The sequence below is a fragment of the Panthera pardus genome, unplaced genomic scaffold, assembly GCF_024362965.1.
Source record: "Panthera pardus isolate Hobbes unplaced genomic scaffold, ASM2436296v1 HiC_scaffold_13, whole genome shotgun sequence".
Lineage (NCBI taxonomy): Eukaryota > Metazoa > Chordata > Mammalia > Carnivora > Felidae > Panthera > Panthera pardus.
The window spans coordinates 79157000-79182774 of NW_026526688.1; the positions used below are offsets into that span (position 1 = coordinate 79157000).

Sequence of the window (25775 nt, forward strand, 5' to 3'; positions counted from 1 at the left end):
ACCAATGGGACTGTCCTTTCAACCCCCATCAGTTGGCAACAAATTTTAAATTAGATAATGAAAAGTATTGCCAGGGATGTGGAATAAAAGGAAATTCTTATCTCTTACTGGTTGGAATGGAGGCAGCAGATGTGTGCTGATCTGTGACTCAGCAATTCTGCTGTCATTGTGTATCCTAGATTAATGCACAAGGTATACCTTGGGCATCATCCATGATAGTGATAAAGAGGAAACAACCCAAGTGGCCATTGGCAGTGGGATGGATAAGTAAATTGTAATATATTCAAACAAACAAAACTTGCATCAGTGTCAATGAATTAAATTACAGTTACCTGTATTAAAATAGATGCATCTCAGAATTACAACATTGAATGAAAATAAGTTGCAGAAGAATGTGTGTATCTAATCTCAAATTTACATAAAACAAATCAGGTACTGTATGCTGTTTTTACAGATACATACATGTGGTAGTAAAATATGCACATCTGAGAGGAAACAGTAGATCCCCCAACGTGCGCGAGTGCCCTTCTTGAAGGAAGATGAATGGGAACCAGAAGGAAGACAGAGCAGGCTGTAACTCTGCCATGTTTAATTTTTAAAGATCTGAAGTAAATATGACAAAAAAAATTAGCATTTATTTACATTGTTAGTTCTGGATAGTGGATACCTAGGCTCCTGCTATTTGTGTGTAGTGTGTGTGTGTGTGTGTTTAAAACATCTATTTAGGGGCGCCTGGGTGGCTTGGTCAGTTGGGCATCCGACTTCATCTCAGGTCATGATCTCACGGCCCATGAGTTCGAGCCCCGCGTCGGGCTCTGTGCTGACAGCTCAGAGCCTGGAGCCTGTTTCAGATTCTGTGTCTCCCTCTCTCTGCCCCTCCCCTGTTCATGCTCTGTCTCTCTCTGTCTCAAAAATAAATAAACGTTAAAAAAATAATAATAATAAAATAAAACATCTATTTAATTAAGAATATCTTCCAGCTTCTGGGAGACAAAAGACATATAATAATAATGGAGAGAAAATGTTCTGTGTTCCATTTTGGGTTCTGTGCAGGTGGCTTTCAGAGTTGGGATCAAAGGGTTTCTGCCAGTGAGGGGAACCCAGGAATGCATCCTGGGAGCTGTATCGCAATGTTGCTGTCCCACAGACCCCTACCTGCCATCAGTCACCCTTGGAAATCTATCAGCCATCATTGACCTTTTTTTCTGTTTCTTTGGCCTTTGTCAAGTCTGTTCCCATTTTTCACTAATAGTCTCTTTTTCAGTTATTAAGTTCTGGTCATCATAAAGCAATAGTTACCCAGGCCCTCCCAAAAGATTTATGACTTTGAGAAAGAAAAATCTTAAAAATGAACTGATGCTTTGCTTACTTCTCATGGAAAGGGACAATGGTGACTTCTGTTGTTACATAATATAGATGTTTAGGGAAACATTTGGATTTGGTGGAGGGAGAAGATTGGTTGTTTCCATGAAAATGTGCATATATTGCCCCAAACCCCCATCTTGCTTTTTGCCTTTATCAGAAAGATTCTATTCAAGGTTCTCACATTTAAAAATTTTGTCCAGTTTCCTTTTGGAATGTACTGCTGCAAACAGTTAACCGTCGTGTTTCATGACCTCCACGAGGATGGTCCATGTGGAGACAGGACTGATCATCACTGTCCTGTGTTCACAGCATCTAATACAGTTTATCAAAATGCTAATAAGCACTTGGTATCTGAAAAGGAACAGAAGTTTGTGGGCTTTACCCCACATCACAATGGCCTCTCTGCTATAGAACACAACACAGTCATCCTTACTCTTGACATAAAATTATATAATGCGACCCTTCGAAAAAGTTCGGTTTCAGTGCTTCTGATACATGGTTGCAGGGTACTAGTAAATGGGATGGCAGTGTTGGCCTAGAAGCAGTTTGCCAATCGGTGTGAAATCTAACTTGTCTTTCAAATACGTATCTGCTCCATGTTGAAGCCTTTCCAAAGGAAAACTCTGAGTCAGATCTCTTATTAAGCTGCCTTGGGCCACCAGTCTGGGTTTGATCATGAACCTTGTATTCTCAGACATTTTCTTCATTTCCTTTGCAGAGAGAAGATGCATCAGTCCGCCATGTACGAATTGTGCCAGGGGATGCACCAAATCAGCCTTCAGTTTGTTCGACTGCAGCTTACCTTTGAAGAATACACCATAATGAAAGTGTTGCTGCTGCTAAGCACAAGTAAGCTGATGTCCACTTGGGCCCTTTTTCTACATTATTCAATAATCTTACCTTTAGGAGATGAGCCTGTTTACAGTGTCAAGTAGTAGGTATAAAAAATTTTCTGGGGCGCCTGGGTGGCTCGGTCGGTTAAGCGTCTGACTTCAGCTCAGGTCATGATCTCACAGTCCGTGAGTTCGAGCCCCACGTCGGGCTCTGTGCTGACAGCTCAGAGCCTGGATCCTGTTTCAGATTCTGTGTGTCTCTCTCTCTCTGACCCTCCCCCGTTCATGCTCTGTCTCTCTCTGTCTCAAAAATAAATAAACGTTAAAAAAAAAATTAAAAAAAAAAATTTTCTGAGGAGGTGGGAGAGGGGCTTTGGTCTTTAGTGAATGAACTAAGTTACATGGAGAGTATGAAGCCTTGGGTAAAGAAGGAGCATATTCCTTCATCCACCTAACTACTAAATAAATATTAAGTGTCTGTTATACATGCATGGGAGGATTAGGCAGATCAGGAACTACAGGAGTGAATGAGGTGCAGTTTCTGCCCTCAGAGAGTTTTACTATAAGATAGATTCAAAGATAATTTTAATACACTGCAGAAAGGGATACTCCAATCATTACAGAAGATAAAAGAATGTCATGATGGCTCAAAAAAGGGAGAAGCATGTTTTGTTCTGGGGACCAAGGAGCGAGTCACGGTGAAGCTGAATCTTGGAGAACTTGGCAAGGATAATGAATTGGATATGAGGTCTGAGATGGCATTCCCATGAGGGGATGATGTGAGGGATTGTGGAAATGTGGGAAAGCATATCCAGGCAATAGAACTTAGTTTTGGAAAAGTTGTTTTGCCAATTAAGTTCTAAATTTCTATCTTACTTCTGTATTAATTTAATTAATTTTTCAAGGGGTATCAGGCTATATTTGGTTGGAGAGGAGTGGGGAATAAGGTTGGGGTGTAGGTTGGACCAGAATATTCAATGCCTGTAGAAGACACCTGACCTTATTGGGTGGGCGGAGGAGTGCAACACCACAGGCTTTGAGCAGTGGGATGACGTGACTTAAGCTGTGTTCTGTGTTTTTATGAAGTTGTATCTGGCGCTAGATTAGATTAAAGGGCAAAGTTAAGGGGAGGCTGAGAAGCAAAGAGAATTTAGCCAGCTTAGAAGCACAGAGACCTGCTGTGAGCTGTTGAAATAATGACCTAAATGATGATGGTATGATGGACAGGAGCAAATGGATTCAAGAAACACTGCAGAACTGGCAGCTGGCTAGAAGAGGAAATAAAAAGGTTATGGATCAGAAGTGACACAGGTTTTGAGCATGGAGAAATGACTAAGATGGCAGTCATACCATTAAGAGGAACATGTTTATGTTGGGACTCAGAGAAGATATGCTGGAGTTTTATAAACTGAGTTCTGTTTCAAATGGGTTAATTTTCAGATGTATCCTAATAGGCCAAAAGATAAGGAGAATTGGGGACTGGAACTCAGAAGACAGATTTGGGGATTGAGATATGAATGTGGAATTATCCTCATAGAAAATTGTCATCTAAAGTAAAATGGGGAGTGGGGTTGCCAGGGCAGAGAAAGAAGAGGAATGATCCAGTTGACTTACATGAAAGGAAGATGGCAGGACCAAAAAGACAGAGATGGGACTGTCAGAGAAGCAGAGAAACTGGGATCCACGTACTGGTTTCCAAAAGGGGCTTGACTAAGAGCAAAGCTTCCCCAAGAGAAAACTTGAGAGCTCAGAGAGAAGCCTACTAGAGTTGACCATTAGACATCGAGCAGCTGCCAGATGGCCAGGGACTTGCAGATTGATGGGAAGCTTTTCTAGGCTTCTGGAACCAAGTATGAGAGAAGAGAGGTTGATGACATAAGGTGCCAGAGAGACAACACAGGACAGGATTAGCCTTGGCAAAGATGTTGAGTACTTCTTCCTTGGGCAACAACACAGACATTTTCAAACTGAGGAGATAGAACTTGAGTAAGTTTACATCAGATGAGAGCCAGATGAGAGCGATGGCAGGAGACAGTATGGAGAAGAAATGTCTAAGGCAAGTGCTGTGGCCGCTGGGGAAACAGAAATGTTCTGGATGCCAGGGCGAATGACATGGACTTCAAGGGATGAGAGATTGTTGAGTGACCACCTGGAGGCAGAAAAGAGAATCCAGTGCCTGCCCAGCACCACTCCCTGCCACCTTGGTCCATGAATCAGGGACATGGGAGAAGGGGCAGTTTTGAGTAGAGTCATTGGGAGGAAGTGGCATCACTAGCCAAGGACAGAAGGGGTAAGAAGAGATGTTATTTCCAGCAAAGAGGGACTGGATCTGAGGAGGAGTTAGCCTGAATCAAGTAGTGACGAGCAGGAAGAGGGGATTGCCACAGCGACTGTAGATAAGCATCTGCTTCCCTATGGTTAGCACCTTGCAGTTTTTGAAGTGTTCGTATATTATCTAGTTTAATGCTTCACACAACCCTCTGAAATTGATAGCCCCATTCTAAAGTTAACAAAAAGGAGGCACACAAGTGTTTGTGTTCAGTATCCTCTGCGAATTAGAACTCAAACCCATGGCTTTGGACTTCACATCCAGTGTTGTTCGTGCTGGCCCCCAGAGCAGGGAGCAAAGGGTGCAAAGGCAGGCTGGTGGCATAGGAGCGTGGCAGGAAGAGTGGATCGGTTAGTGGGCCAGACTCAGGCTCCCAGGAAGGGGGCAAAACAGCAGCCTGGTAGGGAGGTGGGACCAGCACTTCACAGCTGTGTTTTGTTTGGCCTGCACAGGAATTTAGGTTGCTTTTGGCCTTTTGTCTTGTTTTATTTTCATTGAATTTGATCGCCCAGGGCAGGGCATGCTCTCTCCTGTTTGCCGCAGGCCTTACCATTCCTCACTAATTACACTCAGGCAGTCTCCTGTAGGGTTGTGTTTGCAACCCTCCTCTGCAGGGTCAGTAGAACCAGGCTCTTTCTCCCCGCTCTGTTCTTCCTCGAGATTTCTGATGTTCCTGATTTATCCTTTTGGAATATAACTGGAATCTATAAGTTCGGTGACCGTGATTTTATTCCCCTTTCCAAGCAAGGTCATTAACCATTACTGGCTTGAAAAATGTTTTAGATTGATATAGATGTAGATATAGATATAGACATAAATATATAGATATAGATAGATCAAATGGGTGATAGAATTTAAATAAAGTATTTTTTTCTAAAAAATGCTCATGATACCAATTCTTTACAAATCCTGACTACTCAATCTTAATTGGTGTCTTATCCTTTTATACCATTTAATCAGTCAGCCTTTAATCAATTCTGATACCATTTTGAAGCTACCCGAAGTAATTTATTAGCTTCCAACTAGCTCAATACTTTCAATTCTGGGTTTTGTAGATACTGGAAAAGCAAAATAAAAAGGCAAGAAAACATAAGTAAAGAATTGTATGAATCATAGAGCTGCAGGCTTTAGTAAGCTTATTTTGCTAATGTATGACAGAATGTGTGAAAATTGTTCTTCTTATTTAGGATGTTAAATTGTACACCTAATGTCCAGTGTATCAAGAATGTCTTTACCAATGACATTGAGAGAATCTTGTGTTCTTAATGCTTATGGAGGAAAGCAGACGACCCTCTATCCCAATTGTCTCTTTGCTCTTCTCCAGCCCATAGATTTTGGATGATTTCCAGCAGCCCTGCTGTATTTAATAAGTAAATTCAGAAAATCTGGGCCGACCTCCAAAATTTGAGGTTTTGCTTAAGTTCTCCTTATTTGTGGGTTTGCTTCAACTCCTAAAAAATCTGGCTGGGAAATTGGTACAATATATTTCAGTTACAGATAATATATAAGTAATATTTGACATAAGTTGTTTATAATCTTGAGAATTTCCGATACAGGACTATCCATATGAAGGTCTTGGTGGATTTTAGTGGATATACCAAATAGTAGTGAAATTTATTCACTCCATTCTAATTTTAGGTAGTTTTTTAATGTATAGGATGTTATCCATAAATATTTATACTGAAAAGCAAAAGGTTTACTCCATAACATTTTATAACTTAAAAAAATAAATGATAATCTGTGGGTGGGCACTGTTTGCAAAGTATTTGCAGACATTCAGTTTCTTTCAGAAAGTTTTAAGTTAACATTAAAAGTTTGGTAGAAAGTAGATCTAAAGTTTGACTATTAACATCCTGGTTATTACCATCCTTCATATTTTTTATACTTTTAAAACAAGGCTTTATTTTTAAAGAAAACAAACTATCTGTTATATAATGGATGGCATTTAACTTTTGACATGAATGTCAAATATTTGAAACCACAGCCACTCTTGTGGCAGTCTCGGGAATTTGTGCAATTACTATTAGGGATTTATTTTTTCCCCACAAAAATAGACTTAGATAAACCACAAACCAAAGCCTCAACAATTAAACTCGAGAAGACTGTTAACATAATATGTGAATTTAATTTGCAAGATAATCCATATTTTTGTACGGGACAGCCAGGGTTTAATTTGGAAGCAGCAGTATTTCAGGTTTCCAGGGTCCTCATAATACTCAAAAATGTACTTAGCTGTTCTAAAGGGCTGATGACCCAAGTGAATCATTATTTATCCCAGTTATGATAAATTAACAAACATGCTGTATAATTAAGAAGTGAAAATAAGAGCAGTTTCAAACTCAGAACATTAATTTCACAAGATCAATTTTCTTTAGATCTTCATCTCCTAAAAATAAAGTCCTAAGTGATTTCATTTTTCAAAGTTAAAGCATGCATATCACTATTGGCTATAGTAGAAAGAAAGCAAACACGAAAGTAGATTTTCAAAGGGAGTACTTTAGTTTATACTCTGCCCTACATACACCTCCTTCCAGGCACAGGAGCGCCTGTCCTCTGTAAAGTGCTTTCACGTGTGTCCTGGGACAAAGCATCTCCCTTCAGCAGGTCACAGAAACACTTGATACGTTTCCAAGCCCTGAATCCCAAATAAAAGTAAACACCAGCCACCACACAAAAGAAAATGTGATGCTTCATTTTCCACATCATCACAGATAAGGTGAACGTGGTTTATTCTCCGAAAAGTTTTCGATTCTGCCTTGCACGCAGAGCCACCGCTGTGTTACTCCTTTGCACACGCAAACCAGTGCACAGCACCACCACCAGGTTGTCTGGAAGGCCACGTGACCATGCCCAACTGCTCATAGGATCCTGGTACAAAGAAGGTAGAAAGCACTTCTCAGCATGCCTGGCCTCCCCCTTGGTAGATGGCCAGTATCCCCAAGTGTCTTTGATATTTGAATATCGATATGGAGATGTTGCTTTCTAATTCTAGCCCCGGCTTAGACTGTTGGTGGCTCTTCCAGTTTTCCTGGAAAATCAAAGTGTATTTTCTTACCTATGAAGTACTTGCAAGTTAGGATTCATAAGAAACTTTGATGACAGGGCACAAGACAGTGTAGCATTGTGGTGATGAGGCAGGCTTTGGAAATTGACCTAGGTTTCTGTTCCTTCTCAGCCATTTATTTATTGTGTTTCTTGGGCAGGATTAAACCTCCAGTCTTCAATTTCCTCATCTGTAAAATGAGAATAACGGTTATGTCATAAAATTGATGTCAAGAGCAAGTTAATATATGCAAGGTGTATATTAATATACATCCAATAAATAGCAGTTACTATTCTTTCATATATGGATGTGAACGAGAATTCGCCAATAGATAACTGCCATATTTATTTATAAGTGCAATTAATTACGATTCAGTATCAATCTAAAAGTATGAGCCTAAAAACCCCAAAATACTCTACACCATTGTTAGAGCTGTTTCCCATCCTGGGAATTTACATGTCTGTATTCCTTAAACACAGTTCCAAAGGATGGCCTCAAAAGCCAGGCTGCATTTGAAGAAATGAGGACAAATTACATCAAAGAACTGAGGAAGATGGTAACTAAGTGTCCCAACAACTCTGGGCAGAGCTGGCAAAGGTTCTACCAGTTGACCAAGCTTTTGGACTCCATGCATGACGTAAGTAGAGCCTCTTGGTGCCTGTTAAATGAAGGATCAACAATCACACACACTGTTGACCAAACAGTGGAGAGGGGAGAAAGAGTTCTCAGGGCTTTGGGAAGAATAGAGGTAAATTATCCAGTGGGAGGCAGCAAGAGTTGAGAACTGATTAGAAAGGAAATTTCTTTCAGATAACCTTTGAAACAAACCTCATTTAAAGTAAAGGGTGTGGCTTTTTTCCATTCTGAGCAGGGTAAGAGTACTATGGACCATAATGGTGAAACCTCTGTGTCCTCGGCCAGGGAAAGCCCTCAGATTTGCTACAGGTGTCAGATCAAGTTTCACATTTCTGCTTACAATTTAGGAAATGTTTGGTTAATAAAAATGTTTGCTTTAACATTGCACAAATAGCGTCCATCTTCTACAACTGTTAATCTAATAACCCAATCTTCCCAAAACATTATTAGTGGTCTAGGGCCAACTGGGATCATCTCAATCTTTGCCAAATTTTGAATCCTATATTCATTCCTCACGGGAGTCACCTTTCTTGTCTTACGTAAATATAGAAAGTAAATTCTGAGCTTGTTTCTAAATCAATCAATTATAGATGTAGTCGAGGTGTTTGTTAGCAGTTTCTACAAAATATCGATTTGGATAACTTGCTTTGTTATGTCACTTGAAATATGCTTCTTGTTTCACTTTGTGAGCAGTTTTCTCTAGTTCTGGCTCAAAAAAAAAAAAAGTTGTACACAGTCATGCTGATTTGGTTTTTGATATTTGTGAGGTTTTCGTACTTTCTTCTGGAAAAGTTATTGCCCAAGTTCAGCCCATATGATTTGTATAAGAATTCAAATATTTCTCCGTTCAGAAAAATGTTGCCAGTCTCCATGGCTGGTATTATAACAATACTACTATTGAAATAATGAGTCATCCTTTAAAATTTGGTTTATGCCAGTGGAATGTGGCGTCTCTGTGGTTTGATTGATAAAGAATGTCATTTTCCGGTGTTTTACACCAAAGACTCCATACATATCACATTGATTTTGCTTTCTCTCAACTTTTCATGTGATGGGTCACATTCCCACAAGGTGAATTCAGTGATAATTTTGCTAATTGTCAGTGGCCTAAAGAGCATGGCCTAATGGAAAATCTTAGGACGAAAAAATGATGGCAAACAGAGCTCTAGAGAACACAACTCACATGGGGAACAGAGAAAAACAGTGCCTGGAGGGCAGGTCATCTGCACAAGAACGAGTAGTACATTTACTTTCTTCTGTCAGTTTTGTTGAAAGTCCTTTCTAGTGGACTCAGAATGGGTTTTTGTGGTTCCTTCTTGATGAATTCTCATATGTGTTCAAACGTATGGACAGGCACAAGTGCAGTATCAAGATTGGTATGTAATGTGTCATCATTGCAACGTATGATAATAGCTGATTCATTTTGAAGCAGTTTGCGTGTAAGGAGACTGACGACCAAAGTTAAAACTTGCTTATCCACAGCCTTTCAGAGTCTGTGTGCCTTAAGCAAAGTGGCCTTGTGGAAACACTTAGAGTCCACCCCAGTGGTCAGTGTGTCCGACTGTCCTCTGCCAGCTTGGTTTTCTCAGTGCCATGCTTGGCACAAGATCGGAACTCAGTGACTGCTTGACCCAAATGGCTATATCATAAATGATGATATTCTGCAAAATTCCCCGAGGGAAAAAGGGTCCTTTTAGTATTTTTTTTAATCAAGGTATAATTGATACGCAGTAAAGTGAACATTTTTTTAAATGTTTATTTTTGAGAGGGAGACACAGAATCTGAAGCAGGCTCCAGACTCTGAGCTGTCAGCAACAGAACCCAACGTGGGGCTCAAACTTACAAACCGCGAGATCATGACCTGAGCCAAAGTCGGACGCATAACTGACTGAGCCACCCTAGGCGCCCCTAAACTGAACATTCTTAAAGCGTGCCTTTGGGAAATGTGACACACGTATACACCCATGAAACTGTCATCACCATCAAGATAACAAACATATTTATTACCCGAAAAATTTCCCTGTGCCCCTTTTTTAACCTTTACTTCCACCTCCTGCTCCCCAGTTGCTTTCTGTATTGCTTTCTGGCAAGTTGGACTTCCATATTCCCGAGTCTCACATACATGGAATCATGCAGTATGTACTGTGCTTTTTTTTCTTTTTGTCTGCCTTTCTTCACTCAGCATAATTATTTTGAGATTCATCCATGCTAATGCACGTATCACTAGTTCATCCCACCATACAGATACTGCACAGTTTGGTAGTCCGGTCACCTGTTGATGGACATTAGGTTGTTTCCAGATTAGGGACTGTAACATAGAAATTTGTGTACAAGTCTTGTATGGATATTGCTTTCTTTTTCTTGGGTGAAGAGCTAGCTAGTAGTAGAATGCCTGGGTCATATGGTATGTGTGGTTTCGTTTTTTATGAGACTGACAAACTGTCTTCCAAAGTGCTTGTCCAGTTGTACATCCGCTTAAGACGTGTGAGTTCAGACTACTCCACTTCCTTGCTGGCAGTTATGGCTAGTCTTTCTAATTTTAACCATTCTAATAGCTACGTGGTGGTATCTCACTGTGGTTTTAATTTGCATCTCCCTCATGATTAGTGATCTTTTCGTGTGCTTATTTGCCATCTTTATGTCATCTTCTGTGAGTTGTCTATTCAGCTGTTTCACTCGTTCTTAAAAGTTGGATTGCTTTCTGATTGTTGAGTTTTAAAAGTTCTAGATACAGGTCCTTTATCAGATTTATGATTTGCAAGTATTTCCTCCAAGTCTGTGGCTTATCTTCGTTTTCTTAACAATGTCTCTTGAAGAGCAGTTTCCCATTTTTTTTTTTTTTTTATAAAGTCCAAGTGATTCTTTCTTTCTTTCTTTCATGAATCCTGTTTTTAGAAGTCTTGGCCCAGGCCAGTGTCACAAAGCTTTTCTCCTGTTGTCTTCTAGAGATCACTCTCCTTCATTGACAGATATGGAGTGTCTTAAAAACCATTTTTTTTAATGTATTTCTCAGAGCATTTTTGTTTTTTGTTTTTTTTCTTGTGGAAGGGTGAATCCAATCCTCCTTATTCCACCATAGCTGGAAGGAGAACTTTCTTTGGGGAATCACTGCTGTCATTTTAATTCTGAAACCCTCATTTTAAATTATCAAAAATGTCTGCTCTTAGAAGTAGCCCAACAGAAGCATCTTGAACGCTCTATTTATATTCCTGTTCTAGACAGAACATTGAAAAATGCATTGTAAGTCTAGAGGGACCTTTCTAACATTCACGCTTACTCAGACTTGAGACTGCCTACAGCTTTTTCATTAGAGTAAATTAGTGAATCAACATTTGTGGAATTTTCTTCCAGGGAACAAAGAGCTACACAATGACTGGCTCTGTGCTCAAGCCTAGTTTTGGTCACCTTGTGGAAAAAGAGCATTTGTTCCTGAGGTTCGCACAAATAAGAACCCTATGAATCAAATCAAAGTTCTGCTTAAATAGCGTGCATAGCATGCCACCCCTCAGGACACATGTCCATAGATCTCAGGACATGTGGATTTCTCCCACATGGTGCACACGTGTGTTGGCAGAATGGTGCCAAGGTGAGTGAAAGGAACATTCTCTGAAAAAATAGGTTGGCAGCTATTTGAATCGGTCAGCAACTTTAATGAATCATAATCCTCCTGAACATCAATCTCTCCCCAAAGAATGTTTCAAAGAAAGCAGCTGTGGGCAGGCGGCTAGGAATAGATGTATTTTTGCATTGTAAATGTTTGGGTGGTATTTGTAAAGCATACAGATTTCTTATTCTTCTAAAGAGAATCGATCATTAATAGTCATTCTCTAGCTATTGCTAAGACTGGTGACTAATTTTCTATGTGAAAGAAGCACATTTCTGATAAATTTATTGGTAACTTCTGTTCATTCATAGAGGTCAAGGATTATATTATGATCTTTGTGTAGAACTGTTAGTAAATGTTAAATGATATTAATAGTACTTTTTAGAGGCCTTTTTCTATTAGTTTCAAGGTCATACTATTGTGATAACTTTATTTCAACATATATACTAGAAAAAAAGGGGCCTGGCGCCTAGCAATATTGACAGGGCTACAGGGGATACAAAATAAATACATGACACCAACCCAACCCTCAGATAGCTTAGATTCTAGGCAGGTGGCTGGAGCACAATATGCACGCAGCAGAAAGTAATCAGGCACCAGAACTGGCCATCTGGGCAGTAGAACCTTGGAGAGCACATGAGTTGCATTCTTTCCTGTGCCAGTGAGTCCCCACCCTGTTCTGGAACCGCAGGTGCAAGTGAACAGGTGAATAGAATACCTGTCCTTAGGAATCCCATTTGTTTGATGGGGGAAGACGTTCCACTTACTCAACAAATGTTTTCATATCTGAAAGTGCAAGGAAGCGTACTCAGGGGAAGAAACCCAAAGCCTGACCTCCAGGAGCTTGTAGTCTGCCCAGGGCACCCAGACGGCACTACACAGGCATTGTGTTTGGGAGCTCCGATGAGGTGAGCGTGCCATTAGTTGTGGATGTGGACTCACTGCTGTTTACTCTGAGTTGATAATAAGTCTAATTGAAAAGTTACAGGAGTCAGCTGTGCCAGGCAGGCGTCCTGGAAGGCTTGTGGGGGGGAAGGGGGGGGATTTCAGAGAATCTTTATTTCATAAGAGACAGAGACCCAGAGAGTGATTTTGCAGGGTCCATAGGTAGCCAGTGCACCTGAGCCCTCTTGACTCACTGTCTAGTACTTTTCATACCATCGTCATGGTGAAGGAAAGCTTCAAGCTCAGAGCAGCTGCTCAGTTTTAGGCCGGTCTGCATCTTTGCAGATCAGAAAACTAGCATCGAGGAACATTAAAAACAGCTGCACCGCGCTCCAGCTCTCCAGACTCGTTTGGATCTTCCCTGGCATCTTGTGGAATGCGTTGTTTTCGTGAGGCACACGGTTGCATCTTGAAGGCAGTGAAACCTGGTGCTGTATTAAAGTGGCACGCATGTTTAGCAGTTCCCAAAACATAATGTTGGGTCTGCCTCAGTGTAAGCTGAGCAGACTTAAGCGTGGAGGCTTTTGTCTCTGCGGACGATCGTTAAATCCAGGTAAGAACCTGGGCAGGCACTGGCGTATCACTTAGAGGCTGTTCTCTGTGTGACAAAAGGAAACACTCTGAGGGCCATGTTGCTGAATAATTGCCTTCTGTGGTTCCAGAGAGAATGCTCAACAACTGAAGTGGCTTTTCTCTCGGAGCCAAGGTTTTCCTTCTGCGAGGTGGGGGGACGAGGGGGGGGTGAGGAGCAGAACATCTGGTGATACAGTTAATGCTACACGTGCACACTGGGGAGACTTCATGCTCTACATGAAGAGGGCGTTAAGTTTCAGTGACACAGTCACCAACAAAAGAGATATTGCTGCAAGCAGTCGAGACTATTAGCAAATTATTTTGAGGTTCTCATTGCTCATTTAATTAGTGGGTGCTTTTGCATCCGGGCTGTGGTAGTGGTAATTTCCATCGTGATTACACTATAGGTGGTTTTGAGATCGACGCAAACCTATTTTCAGCATTTCTTACCGCACGCTGAAGAATGCCAGCCACAAGTTTGGCTCGGTCCACCATTTGGGCAGCCCGCTTTCTTTCACATTTGATTCTGGTTTACATCTTCCCAATCAGCTTCTCCTCGGGAAGTGTTCTGAGACCAAAATAGGAGCCCACCACAGAAATGGAACCCCTGGGGATGGCCTGTGGTGCTGCACCACCATTTCACTCAGTAAACTTGGGCACTTAAATTTTCCACCCTCAGTTTCTTCAACTATAAAACAGGAATAGTATCCACCTTATAGGGAATTTTTAGGACTGAATGCAATAACACAGGTACTGCATAAGGCATTTGCGACATAGCAAGCACCAAACAAACTTTATTCACCCCTTTGCATCACCTTTTCCCATACTTTGTTAGAATTTCCTCAAAAGCATGTCTCTGTACTACCAAAAACCTTCCATCAGGCAGTTTTAATTTACTTGTTACTTTTTTTTTGTTTGTTTATTTTTGAGAGAGAGAGAGCAGAGGAGGGGCATAGAGAGAGGGAGACAGAGTATCCGAAGCGGACTCTGTGCTGACAGCAGACAGCCCAATGTGGGGCTCAAACCCACGAACCATGAGATCACGACCTGAGCGGAAGTCGGTCCCTTAACTGACTGAGCCACCCAGGCTCCCCTTAATTTACTTTTAAATACAGAGACACCCAAACCTTTGAGACATAGCATGTACCTTCAAGGAAATGACAGTCTAAAAGTTGGCCAGATCAAGCAGGGAAATAGGCAGTAAAGATCATTCCACAGAATGGGGCAGGAAGCACAAAAGTTATCTGGTAGTGAGTTAATAGAATTAAGTCAGTCCTAAAGCATTTCCACGGTACTTCAGGTCCTGGTGCACACATCAGCTACACATTTACCAGGGGAGATTGGTATTGGTACAAACGTGTTGGGGTGTGTTTGAACCACTTTCTGATTCGCTAAAAGGATTAAAGGTATTTGATGATGGAATGATTGCTGTGAGGTGACCATGAGGATGATTGATCCTGGAGAACCATAAACCCTTGCCTCGGGTGTTACCAGAATACTGCTAGCAATGAAAAAAGGCTGACCATGCTGCTGCAGCACGAGGAGAGAAATTTCCCTCTCTTCCTGTTGATCAGGTGACAAGGAAATGACACTATTTGATTCTCTATTTTTTTTTTTTAATGGTTATTTATTTTGAGAGAGAAAGATCACAGGGTGGGACAGAGAGAGGGGGAGAAAAAAATCCCAAGCAGGCTTCTGGCTGTCAGCACAGAGCCTGACATGGGGCTTGAACTCACGAACCATGAGATCATGACCAGAGCTGAAATCAAGAGTCAGACAATTAACCAACTGAGCCACTCAGGTGCTCCTGATTCTCTATTTGTACATTACTGGCAATAGCACACCTGGGTGTGTGCACGTGTATGTGTGTAAGAGAGTTCAAATTCAAAGCCACAGTTCTATTTCACTGACCAAAACTTAACTATTTAATATAATTGTTAGCAGTGTTACACTGCCTTCTCCTTTGACAAGACCATGACTAAGAAAGTTTCTAAATAAAGGAAGAATTGTTTATTCCAGAGTCAGAGAAGGGAGCAAAGCCTTGTGCACCAGTGGAGGGAGGATACAAATTATGCAAAGACCCTCCCTCCCCTTTTGAAAAAGAAGTCTTCATAAGTAAAGGCTTCAAATTAAATGAATAATTGACATGGCAAATCTTACTCTTTGTCTAGCTGGTGAAACCAGTGGAACAGTTATTAATGGCTTACAGCATCTGTTTCTGCACTTCTATATAGTATGTAAGGACTGTCATTTGCCTTTACAAATTTTTAATTTAAAGAGTATAGCATGATTCAGAATGCTTTGTCCTGGGTGAGTTGTGCCAGTGAGTGCTTATTTTAAATGTTCATTTAGAACATGTTTTATGGGGCACCTGGGTGGCTCAGTCGGTTGGGCGGCCGACTTCGGCTCAGGTCATGATCTCGCTGTCCATGAGTTCGAGCCCCGCGTCGGGCTCTGTGCTGACCGCGCAGAGCCTGGAGACTGTTTCGGATTCTGTGTCTCCCTCTCTCTCTGACCCTCCCCCGTTCATGCTCTGTCTCTCTCTGTCTCAAAAATAAACGTTAAAAAAAAAATTAAAAAAAAAAAAAGAACATGTTTTATGTTCGTAGAGTTGAAAAAAAATCCAACAGATGTAAGAAAAAATAAGAATGGGAGAAATGGAAAAAAATAGGTCAGAATATTCTAGTATTTCAATGTTATGGATAAATAGGAATTTGACTTTGGGTGTGGTATAGAAAGGTCTGGGCGGTTCAAGGATTGGCCATGAAGCCCAGATAGAAGATATAACTCCCCACAGATATGAAGGATGTCTTTACCTGTTCCTTTTTTGTTCACACATGAATTAAGGGCAGCGTCAGTGGTCATGACTGTGATTCTCCAAGCTCCCCTAGGGTTTCTGATCAGTTCATATTGTGAGAGGCAAAAGAATAACTGAATTACTGTCTTCCCAAACCTGTTGGAAAGAGGATTTCAATAACCAGGACACTGCATAAGAAAAGATATCTTTCGGTGTCTCCTTGTTTTAGACCCTGTGGAATGAGACATCCCTTTGTCAGTTACACTTCCTGTTTATCATCTCCACAGAGGTATGCAAAGGAAGTGCTGCTTAGGGGCTCTGCTTCAGGGACCCGAGGTCCCAGTAGAATAGGCACATGTACAGCGGCCTCCACCAGGCCAGGTACCGTACTGGTACAGAGGATACAACAGCAGCAAAGGAGACTTGGTCCTTGACCTCAGAGTGCAGTATGATGGGGAGTATAACAATCAAACTGGGGATTAAAATCCAGCATGACAGGTGCTCAATATGGGCTGTAAGGCCCATAGTTGGAGTATCTGGAAGAGGAAGAGGCACAGTGGAGAAGGCCCAAGGCATGAGGTGAGGGAAGTGATTGCTGGGCTGAGCCCCAAAGGCAAAGTAGGAGTTTGCCAGACAGATGGAAGGAAGCTGCTCGTAGCCAAAGGAGTTAATATCCCAAGAGAGAGACAACATGGTGATTTTGAGACATGGAGAATTTCATTGTATCCAAGAGCATCGGGGAAGAACTGAGAGAAATGAGGATGGAGACAATGAAAGAAACTGTGAATCACCTCAAGGGAGCTATTGAGGGATTTTGAGCACATCTGTGGAGAATCTAGACCTGCCCCTTTGCAGTGCAATGACCATTAGTCACATGCGACTGTTTACATGGAAGTTAATTAAAATTAAGTAAAATTTTAAGCTGAGTTCCTCAGTTGCACCAGCGACATTTCAGATGCTCAGTGGCCACATGTAGTTAGTTGCCACCATTTGGGGCAACGTAGGAAGTCTGACAACTGTCCATTATTGGACAGTGCTGATCTAGAGAATCTATTAGTGGAGGGCAAGAGAAACAAAGGGCCAGTTGGGGTGCTGGTGCAGTGATCCGGGGAAGAGATGGGGGACTGAGTCAGAGCTAGGGAAAAGGAACTGAGGAGATATTCATGTGGTGGAATGGACACGGAGATTGAGAAAAGAAGATGCCCCTTGGGAATTGGACATAGGTGGCTGGATGGGGTGGAACCAGAACTGACCAGGGGCCTGAGCAGGAGGAGCTATGATAAGCAGGTTTTGGATGTACTGATTTGAGGTGCCCTTATTAGCATATCCAGGGAGAAATGTCAGGTAGACTTTGGGCTCCATACAGAAGAAGATGAGGCATGACAGTGCTGATACAGACTGGGGAGGTGGCAGCACATGGCAGTCATGAAGCCTGAGGGCAGATGGCACTGCCCAGGCATTGGTGTGGAGAACACAGGGCCTGGCACCAAACCCAGAGGGAGAAACGGCCAGTGGATCCCAAGAAGGAAGTTTCCTGAGAGGCTACAAAGGAGCTGCTGCTGAGCTTAAAAAAAAAAGGGGGGGGGAGGCAAAAAGAGGTACAAAGGGGACAAACCAGAAAACAATGTATCTCCCACTGTGCAAATGAGGGGTCAGAGGCTGCAGAAAGGTCAGTCAGCAAACAGTCTGAAAACTTCAATAGCCATAGCAACGAGGAGATTATTGTGAAAAACTACTGATTGATTCAACTTGTGTTAATGTTCTGTAGTTTCTAGTAACTAGTCAGAATCCACAAAGCAAACTGGGAAAATATTTTTGTAAAAAGAAGAAAATTCAAGGTATTTTCCAGTAAAGCTCCTTAGAAAAAATTGCTGTTATAAATAGGAAGTATGAATCTTTCTGTCATGTGAGAACATGTGTGTAAGTGAGTATATATGGATGAAGGAACCTGCAGTTTTTATGTTTGAGTACAGCAAAGAAATCACAATGGCTTTGCAAACTCTATCTTTGTGAGTAACCTCAAAACAAACTATTACAGACGTCAATCCAGCCATGTAGGAGTTAATTGTGCATTAGTGAAAGCTTTACTAGGTAGTATATATATATATATATATACATGTATTCTGTACACTAAATATACATAGACATACTGCACAGTATATGGATCTAGACAGAGACAGAGATGGAAGGCGGGCATTGAAGGCAGCCGTGGTGCTTCAAGGCTGATTTTGCATTTCAAGTCGATTTTATCAGTGATACTGCTCTTGAGTCCTTTCTCACCCATCATGTTCATATGAAACCTTAGTTACAGTGACAGTTAATTTCCACATGCAGCCACAGAACTTTATCTCCTTTGGTGTTTCATGGTTGGCCGTGGTTTCCTGTGACTGACTTAATGTCAAATCTGTGTTACTTCCTTACCTCTTTGGAAAAGGTTGATTTAAAACATTGAATGTTTTCAGTGGCTAATGTTTAGACTATGGCAATGTTTACCAACTGCTGGTCGATAGCCAGGCAACATTCTGAGATGCAGTTGCTTTCAGTTATAAAGAAGTGAGGAAAAAAATTCCATACAGGGTTTTGTCATTGCTTTTATTTTAATTGTGGTAAAATACATAAGCATCCACCATTTTTCACTGTACAATTTACTAGTGCCGGGCACACTCACATTGTTATACAACCAATCTCCAGAACTCTTCAGCTTGTAAAACCAAAACTCTGTGCTATTAAACAACTCCTCATCCCCCTCCCCCAGCCCTAGCAACCTCTACTTTTTATCTCTGCATTCGACTACTCTAGGTGCCTCAGATGTATAGAATCATACAGTATTTGTCTTTTTGTGACCGATGTATTTCACTTAGGTTATCCTCCACGTCCATCCATGTTGTGTTCAAATTTCCTTCCATTTTAAGGCTGAGTAATATTTGTTTTAAGTATGTGCCATGTTTTATGTATCTGTTCATCTGTTGGTGGACACTTGAGTTGCCTCCACCTCTTGGCTATGATAAATAACGCTGCTGTGAACATGGGTGTGTAGCTACCTCTTCAGGACCTTACTTTCAATTCTTTGGGTATATTCCTAGAAGTAGAATTGCCAGATCATATGGTAATTCTATGTTAATTTATTGAGGAACCACCAAGCTGGTTTTCATAGTTTTTTACATTCCCACCCACAGGGCACAAGGATTCCAGTTTTTCTACATCGTTACCCACACTTGTTATTTGCTGTTTTTTGGTTGCTGTTTTGGTTTTGTTTTGTGTTTGTTTGTTTGTTTGGATAGTGGCCACTCTAATAGTGTGAGGTGGTATCTTGTGGTTTGATTCGCATTTCTCTAATGATCAGTGATGTTGAGCATCTTTCAGGTGTTTATTAGTCATTTGTATTTCTACTTCAGAGAATTGTCTGCTCAACTCCTCTGCCCGTTTTTTAAATGAGTTGTTGTAGTTGTTTAGTTGTACAAGTTCTTTATTCTGGATATTAATCCCCCATCAGATACATGACTTGCGAGTATTTTCTCTCATTCCGTGGGCTTTGTTGTTTATTTATTTTGGTGTCAGAATCTTTCCCCTATGAACTTATAACGATAACAGACAGCAGTTTGTGTCTTTTAATCCTTAACTGGAAAAATTAAAAGTTGTGTCTGATCCTAATTTATTTAAAGAAAGGGGGAAAGGTGTATTTTCTTGTAGTAATAACTACTCCTTTGGCTTCATTAATTAACATTTTAAAAGTTGCAAAGCCATAGAACATGTGCCATTGCTCACATTTTTGAAAGAATGCTGGGGGGCCAGGGGGGGACCAGGATCTTGCCTTGTTTGAGGACATATGAAAGAATAGTGCATTCCATTCCTACCTGATTCTATAAGACTTATGATGCTAGAGGGTGAGCTTTCTGGGAAGAGATAGATATAGATATAGATATAGATATAGATATAGATATAGATATAGATATAGATATAGATATAGATATAGATAGATATAGATATCCGGTAAAAAAGAACCACTGAGGGTCCTAGAAGCCATGCTCATAGACAATCACATTGAAATCTAACCAGACACATAGGCATCTTTTCTTAATCTAAAATATATCTAGGGAAGATTTGGGAAAACTATCTCATTGTCTAACACCTGTGTCAATAAATCCCCACCTCTTATGCAGCCTAAATCCCTCTTCTTAAAATATAAAATAACTATATAATACCTGGGGTTTACCTAGTGTCTTTCTTTCATAAGTCCTGTCATTAAATCCTTCTACTCCCTCCATGAGGCAAGGATGAGTAAATACTACTATTTACACTTAATCACCTCATCCTAATTCCTTTCTCTATAAAAATTCCTTTCTCGGGGCGCCTGGGTGGCGCAGTCGGTTAAGCGTCCGACTTCAGCCAGGTCACGATCTTGCGGTCCGTGAGTTCGAGCCCCGCGTCAGGCTCTGGGCTGATGGCTCGGAGCCTGGAGCCTGTTTCCGATTCTGTGTCTCCCTCTCTCTCTCTGCCCCTCCCCCGTTCATGCTCTGTCTCTCTCTGTCCCAAAAATAAATAAAAAACGTTGAAAAAAAAAAAATTCCTTTCTCTATACTTTTCTCTATAAAAGTAATATTTACTCATTTTTTAATGTTTTATAGAGAAAAAATATTAAAACAGGGAGTGATTAAGTGCCCTTTTCCCAGGTTCATAAAATGAGGCAGGACCAGAAGGCAGGGGTGCAGGAGGGAAGGGAACATGTGTGAGAGACGTCAGTGTAGGGCCAGCCCTATACCTGGGTAGCTCTGTTACCCCTGGTAGGTTAGGGATCACTTCAGAGCCCCGCACATAGGAGGGTCCCACTCTTGGCTTAATATTTTGCTCTCGCCATCTTGAAATCTGTAGCAAACTTTGCACACGGGGCTCCCCAAATAATGCAGCCTGTCCTGGGCATAATATTATCCATCTAAGATCATGTTGATTAGAAGAGATGCTGAGTATGAAGAGCACTTTGCAGCCTGCGGTGCACGGTGCACATGTGTCTTTGAAAGGAGGCAGCAGAGGTTATGAAAGGCAGAAAGCTTAAAGGAAGCAGGGTATGAGAACTGAGGGAAGTAAGAGACTTGTCGATACACTGGAAAGGAGCCTTAAACAGCTAGCCCAACATGACACAAAAAGAAATAGTGGACAGATTTCATAAGGGAGAGAGACATCGTGAAGCAATAGAAAGGGGGAATGTTATTATCATGTGCTGTTTTAGATGAGGGTGGATCATTTTAAATGACTGAGCTTGCAGGGACCCGGAAGATGCCAGTTGATCAATTTCGTTTACCAAGGTCATGGTTAAAGGACCTGGAAAGTGTATGTGGTTTCACACACAGTTGACTCTCATTATTTGCAGATTCTTTATTTACAAATTTTCCTACTGGTTAAAGTGTATCTGTAAACCCAAAATCCATATGGAACTTTTGCAGTCATTCACAGACATGCAACAAGTAGTAAAAATGTGCACGTTCCCAGCTAAGGTCAAACAAGGTGATATTCTGCCTTCTTGTTCCATCTCTCCTATAGCAAAGAAGTGCCCTTTTCATGATCTGTTTAGTGGCACAGGTTTTGCATTGTTTTGGTGATTTTGATGTTTAAAATGGTCCCCAAATGTAGTGCTCATGCACTGTCTCATGTTCCCAAGCAGAAAGAAAGCTGTGATGTGCCTAATGGAGAAAATAATTGTGTTTAGTAAAACTCCATTCAGGCATGAGTTATAGTGCTGTTGGCCATGAGTTCAACGTTAAAGAATCAGCAATATACATTAAATAAGGCCTTTAAACAGAAACCCATAAAACAAGGTTGTGTATTGATTGTTGACAGTGTGACCAGCAGTTCATGGAAACCTAACCCTGTATTCTCCCTAGGAACAAGGGTTCAGGATCTGCTAATTCTGTTCTCCATGACATAACAGAATGTAACTACCGTGAATAATGACAAATGGAAATGTATGTACCTACAGGGACTATAGACTCAAAGGGAAATGACTCCTGAAAAAACAGCCAGAAATGGAAGACAAGGGTGACAGTGGTTCTCCATTCAAATGACAAATTCTGGAGCCTTTAAGCTAGACAATGATGTTATAGGGATTCTTTGTAAACCCTTTCCTAAAGGCTCAGAGAATCTGGAGAGCATTTGAAAACTCAGCTCTAGCTACCAACCATATTGCTTGGTTCACTTTTTTTTCTTTCACATTTCAATATTTCTGAAATCAGGAGACATCTTATACTTGATTTATATATTTTAACAACCCACCAAACCTGTTCTCCCATAAACTTACAGAATCCTTGGCATGCCTTCCAGTCCAGGGCCACAAGCTTTTTCTGTAAAGGGCCAGATGGTCAACACTGTAGGCTTTCTGGGCCCCACAATCTTGCTGCAACTGCCTGGCTCTGCCATTGTAGCAGAGAGCAGCCATAAATGAATAAGCCTGGTGGTGTTCAAGTAAAAATAGTAAAATTGCTATTTCTATCATTTCTGCATGTCACAGAATACTCTTCTTTTGATTATCCTTCAATCTTTTAAAAGTATAAAAAACAGGGGCGCCTGGGTGGCTCAGTCGGTTAAGCGTCCGACTTCAGCTCAGGTCATGACCTCACAGTTCATGGGATCAAGCCCCCCGTCGGGCTCTGTGTTGACAGCTCGGAGCCTGCAGCCTGCTTCAGATTCTGTGTCTCCCTCTCTGTCACTCCCCCACTCATGCTATACCTCTCTCTCTCTCAAAAATAAACATTAAAAAAAATAAATAAAAATAAATAAAACTATGAAAAACCAAATGAAAAAACACATTAAAAAAAAAAAAAACAAAAAACAGTTCTTAGGCCAGATTTGGCCTGCAGGCTACAGTTGGCTAACCCCTGATTTATTCGGTGGCATAATAGAAACAAGGGAATGAATGAGACCCCTTGGTCTCAAGTGTTCTTAGTTGGATCAAAAGAGGTTGCCCCTGCCCAGTGGGGGTCTGCCCCTTGTTCCTTAGTGTTCCTTTTCCTTCAGAAACTGAAGTAAGGATTTTAATGGATTTAACTCTTGAGTTAACCTGATATTAAAGTTGGTAACTTACCAATACGAGCTGGTTTAGATTTTTACGTGGCTTAGTACAGTGTATACTGGCAAAAGGATCCTAGGAAATACTGAAAACAAAATTAAGAAAAGTTCATACTTCTATATACAGTAACATGCCAATGCATTTCAAACACAGCCCTTTCCTCAGATTCCCTTTGTTCAGCAGTGTTCTAATTATCCCTTTATCTTTAAGCTCTCCTTTCTCTGTTTCCATTGTGTCATTTTTCTTTGTGTTTCTCACATGTACAATAGACCTTATGCACAAGAAGGCGGAGCTGTGATCCAGAATGAGGCTTGTAACACAAGGAAACTTAAACAGGGTGGAAATTAAATAAATTTGAGTCCAAAAAAATTGGAAGGAAATTGAACCCATCTTGCTTAGCATAGCATCCAAACAACATATTTTGAAGATACAGTATTCATCACTGACCAGAGATCAGTGACTCTACTGAATTCAATATAAAAATGATAAGACAAATTAAAAAGTAGCCTGAGATAACAGAGTTTCTAGAAAGGCCCTTGGTTTTTCATAAGATGTGGAGCAGCTCTACCCATCCCAGAAGCCAGCCTCTTTTCCTCTTGGGCACCTGGTCTGGCCCAAAATGCCCAAGCCTGCACCAGCCTGGGCTCTGGAACTATACCCTGTGAGGCTATACAGGACAACCCTGCCTCCTTCACTTCTCCAGGCAGCCAGGCCTCTCTGGAAGCAGAGCTAGAGGTGCCCATCCTGGCCTGGAGCCCTGGCTTCAGCCACCCTTGCAGGGGGTCCCCTTACCTAGAATTTGCAGGCAGATCTCATGTGAGAGCAGCAGCCCCATGGAGCCTTGTCCCCTGCTTCAGGGACACACTTGAACCCAATGCATTAGATCTGTAGGACTGGCTTACTGGATGTGATTTTGTACCCTCCAATGCCTCCTCAATTCTCCCACCCTTTGGAAACCACCATTCTATTCTCTGTTTTTATGAGTTTGGCTTTTTTCTTTTTTTTTTTGGTAGTGTTTTTATTTGTAGTTCTCTGTTCCTTTTTTCTTCTTTTGCTCTTTTCCCTTATGATTGATGACTTTCTTTAGTTTTCAGCTTAAATTCCTTTCTCTTTATTTTTGTGTGTCTGTTACAGGTTTGTGGTTACCATGAGGTTCATATATATAGCAATTATATAGCAGTCTATGATGTTGATGGTTGGTTTAGTTTAAACACATTCTAAAATGTGTTCACTAAATTTTTACTAAGCACTAAATTTTTACTCCTCCCTTCCATGTTTTATGAACCAGATAATCATATTTGATATCCTTTTATTTTGTGAATTCCTTAACTGAATTTTTAGATGTAATTGATTTGCTACTTTTTTCTTTTAATCTTCATTCTAGCTTTATAAGTGATTGACCTACTACTTTTATTGTATGTTTGCTTTTACCAATGAAATTTTTTTGCCTTTCATAATTTTCTTTTACTTAGCAGCCTTTCCTTTTCTGCTTTAAGAAGTCCCTTTAACATCGGTTTAGTGGTGAAGAGCTCCTTTAACTTTTGTTTGTCTGGGAAACTCTCCTTTGTCTCTGAATGGTCATTTCTCCGGGTAGAGTATTTTTGGTCTTTTCCCTTCAGCCTTTCAACTGTATCGTGCCACTCCCTTTTGACCTGCAGAGTTTCTGCTGAGAAAGCTTAGCTGATGGCCTTTATGGGGTTTCCCTGGTATGTAACATTCCTTCTTTAATTTTTGCCGTTTTAGTTATGTATCTCGGTGTGGACATCTTTGGGTTTATCTTGTTTGGTGCCTCTCTGTGCTTCCTAGACCTGAGTATCTGTTTCCTTCTCCAGATTAGGGAAGTTCTCAGCTGTTATTTCTTCAGATAAATTTTCTGCCCCTTTCTCTTTCTTCCTTCTGGGATCCCTATAATGCAAGTGTTAGTATTCTTGATATTGCCCCACAGGGCCCTTAAAATAGCCTCACCTTTATTTTTTTTTTTTTCCTGTTCAACTTGAGAACTCTCCATCACCCTGCCTTCCAGATGCTGATCTGCTCTTCCACATCCTCTAATTTGTTGAGGATTTTTCATTTACATTATTTTTCAACTCTAATTGTTGTTGTTGTTTACATTTTCTGTCTGTGTTGACGTTCTCGCAAAGCTCATCCTCTCTTTCCTCAAATCCGGCGAGCATCTTTATGACTATTACTTTGAACTGTTCACCAGGTAAGTTGCTTACCTCTGTTTCATTTACTTGTTTTTCTGAAGTTTTGTCTTACTCTTTTTTTTAATCTTTATTTATTTTTGAGAAAGAGAGAGACAGAGTGTGAGCAGGGGAGGGTCAGAGAGAGAGGGGGGAGGATCTGAAGCAGGGGAGGATCTGAAGCAGGCTCCAGGCTCTGAGCTGTCAGCACAGAGCCCAACACAGGGTTCGAACTCACAAACCATGAGATCATGACCTGAGCCGAAGTCAGATGTTTAACTGACTGAGCCACCCAGGTGCCCCATGTCTTATTCTTTAGTTCAGAGCATATTCCTCCATCTCCTCATTTCGTTTGACTTTCTGTTTATTAGGTGAAACCGCTACCTCTCCCAGTCTTGATGGAGTGACCT

The 25775-nt window shown here is 41.1% G+C and overlaps 1 protein-coding gene across 2 annotated transcripts in view; it reads left to right on the top strand.

The window, feature by feature from the left end:
- Positions 1–25775, top strand: part of NR3C2 (nuclear receptor subfamily 3 group C member 2) — a 346322-nt gene that overhangs the window by 300735 nt on the left and 19812 nt on the right. For both annotated transcript variants that reach the window (XM_019441306.2, XM_019441311.2), the window contains exons 7-8: positions 2084–2214; positions 8050–8207. In XM_019441306.2, coding sequence (XP_019296851.1) covers positions 2084–2214; positions 8050–8207 — 289 coding nt within the window. The remainder of the gene's footprint in view (positions 1–2083; positions 2215–8049; positions 8208–25775) is intronic.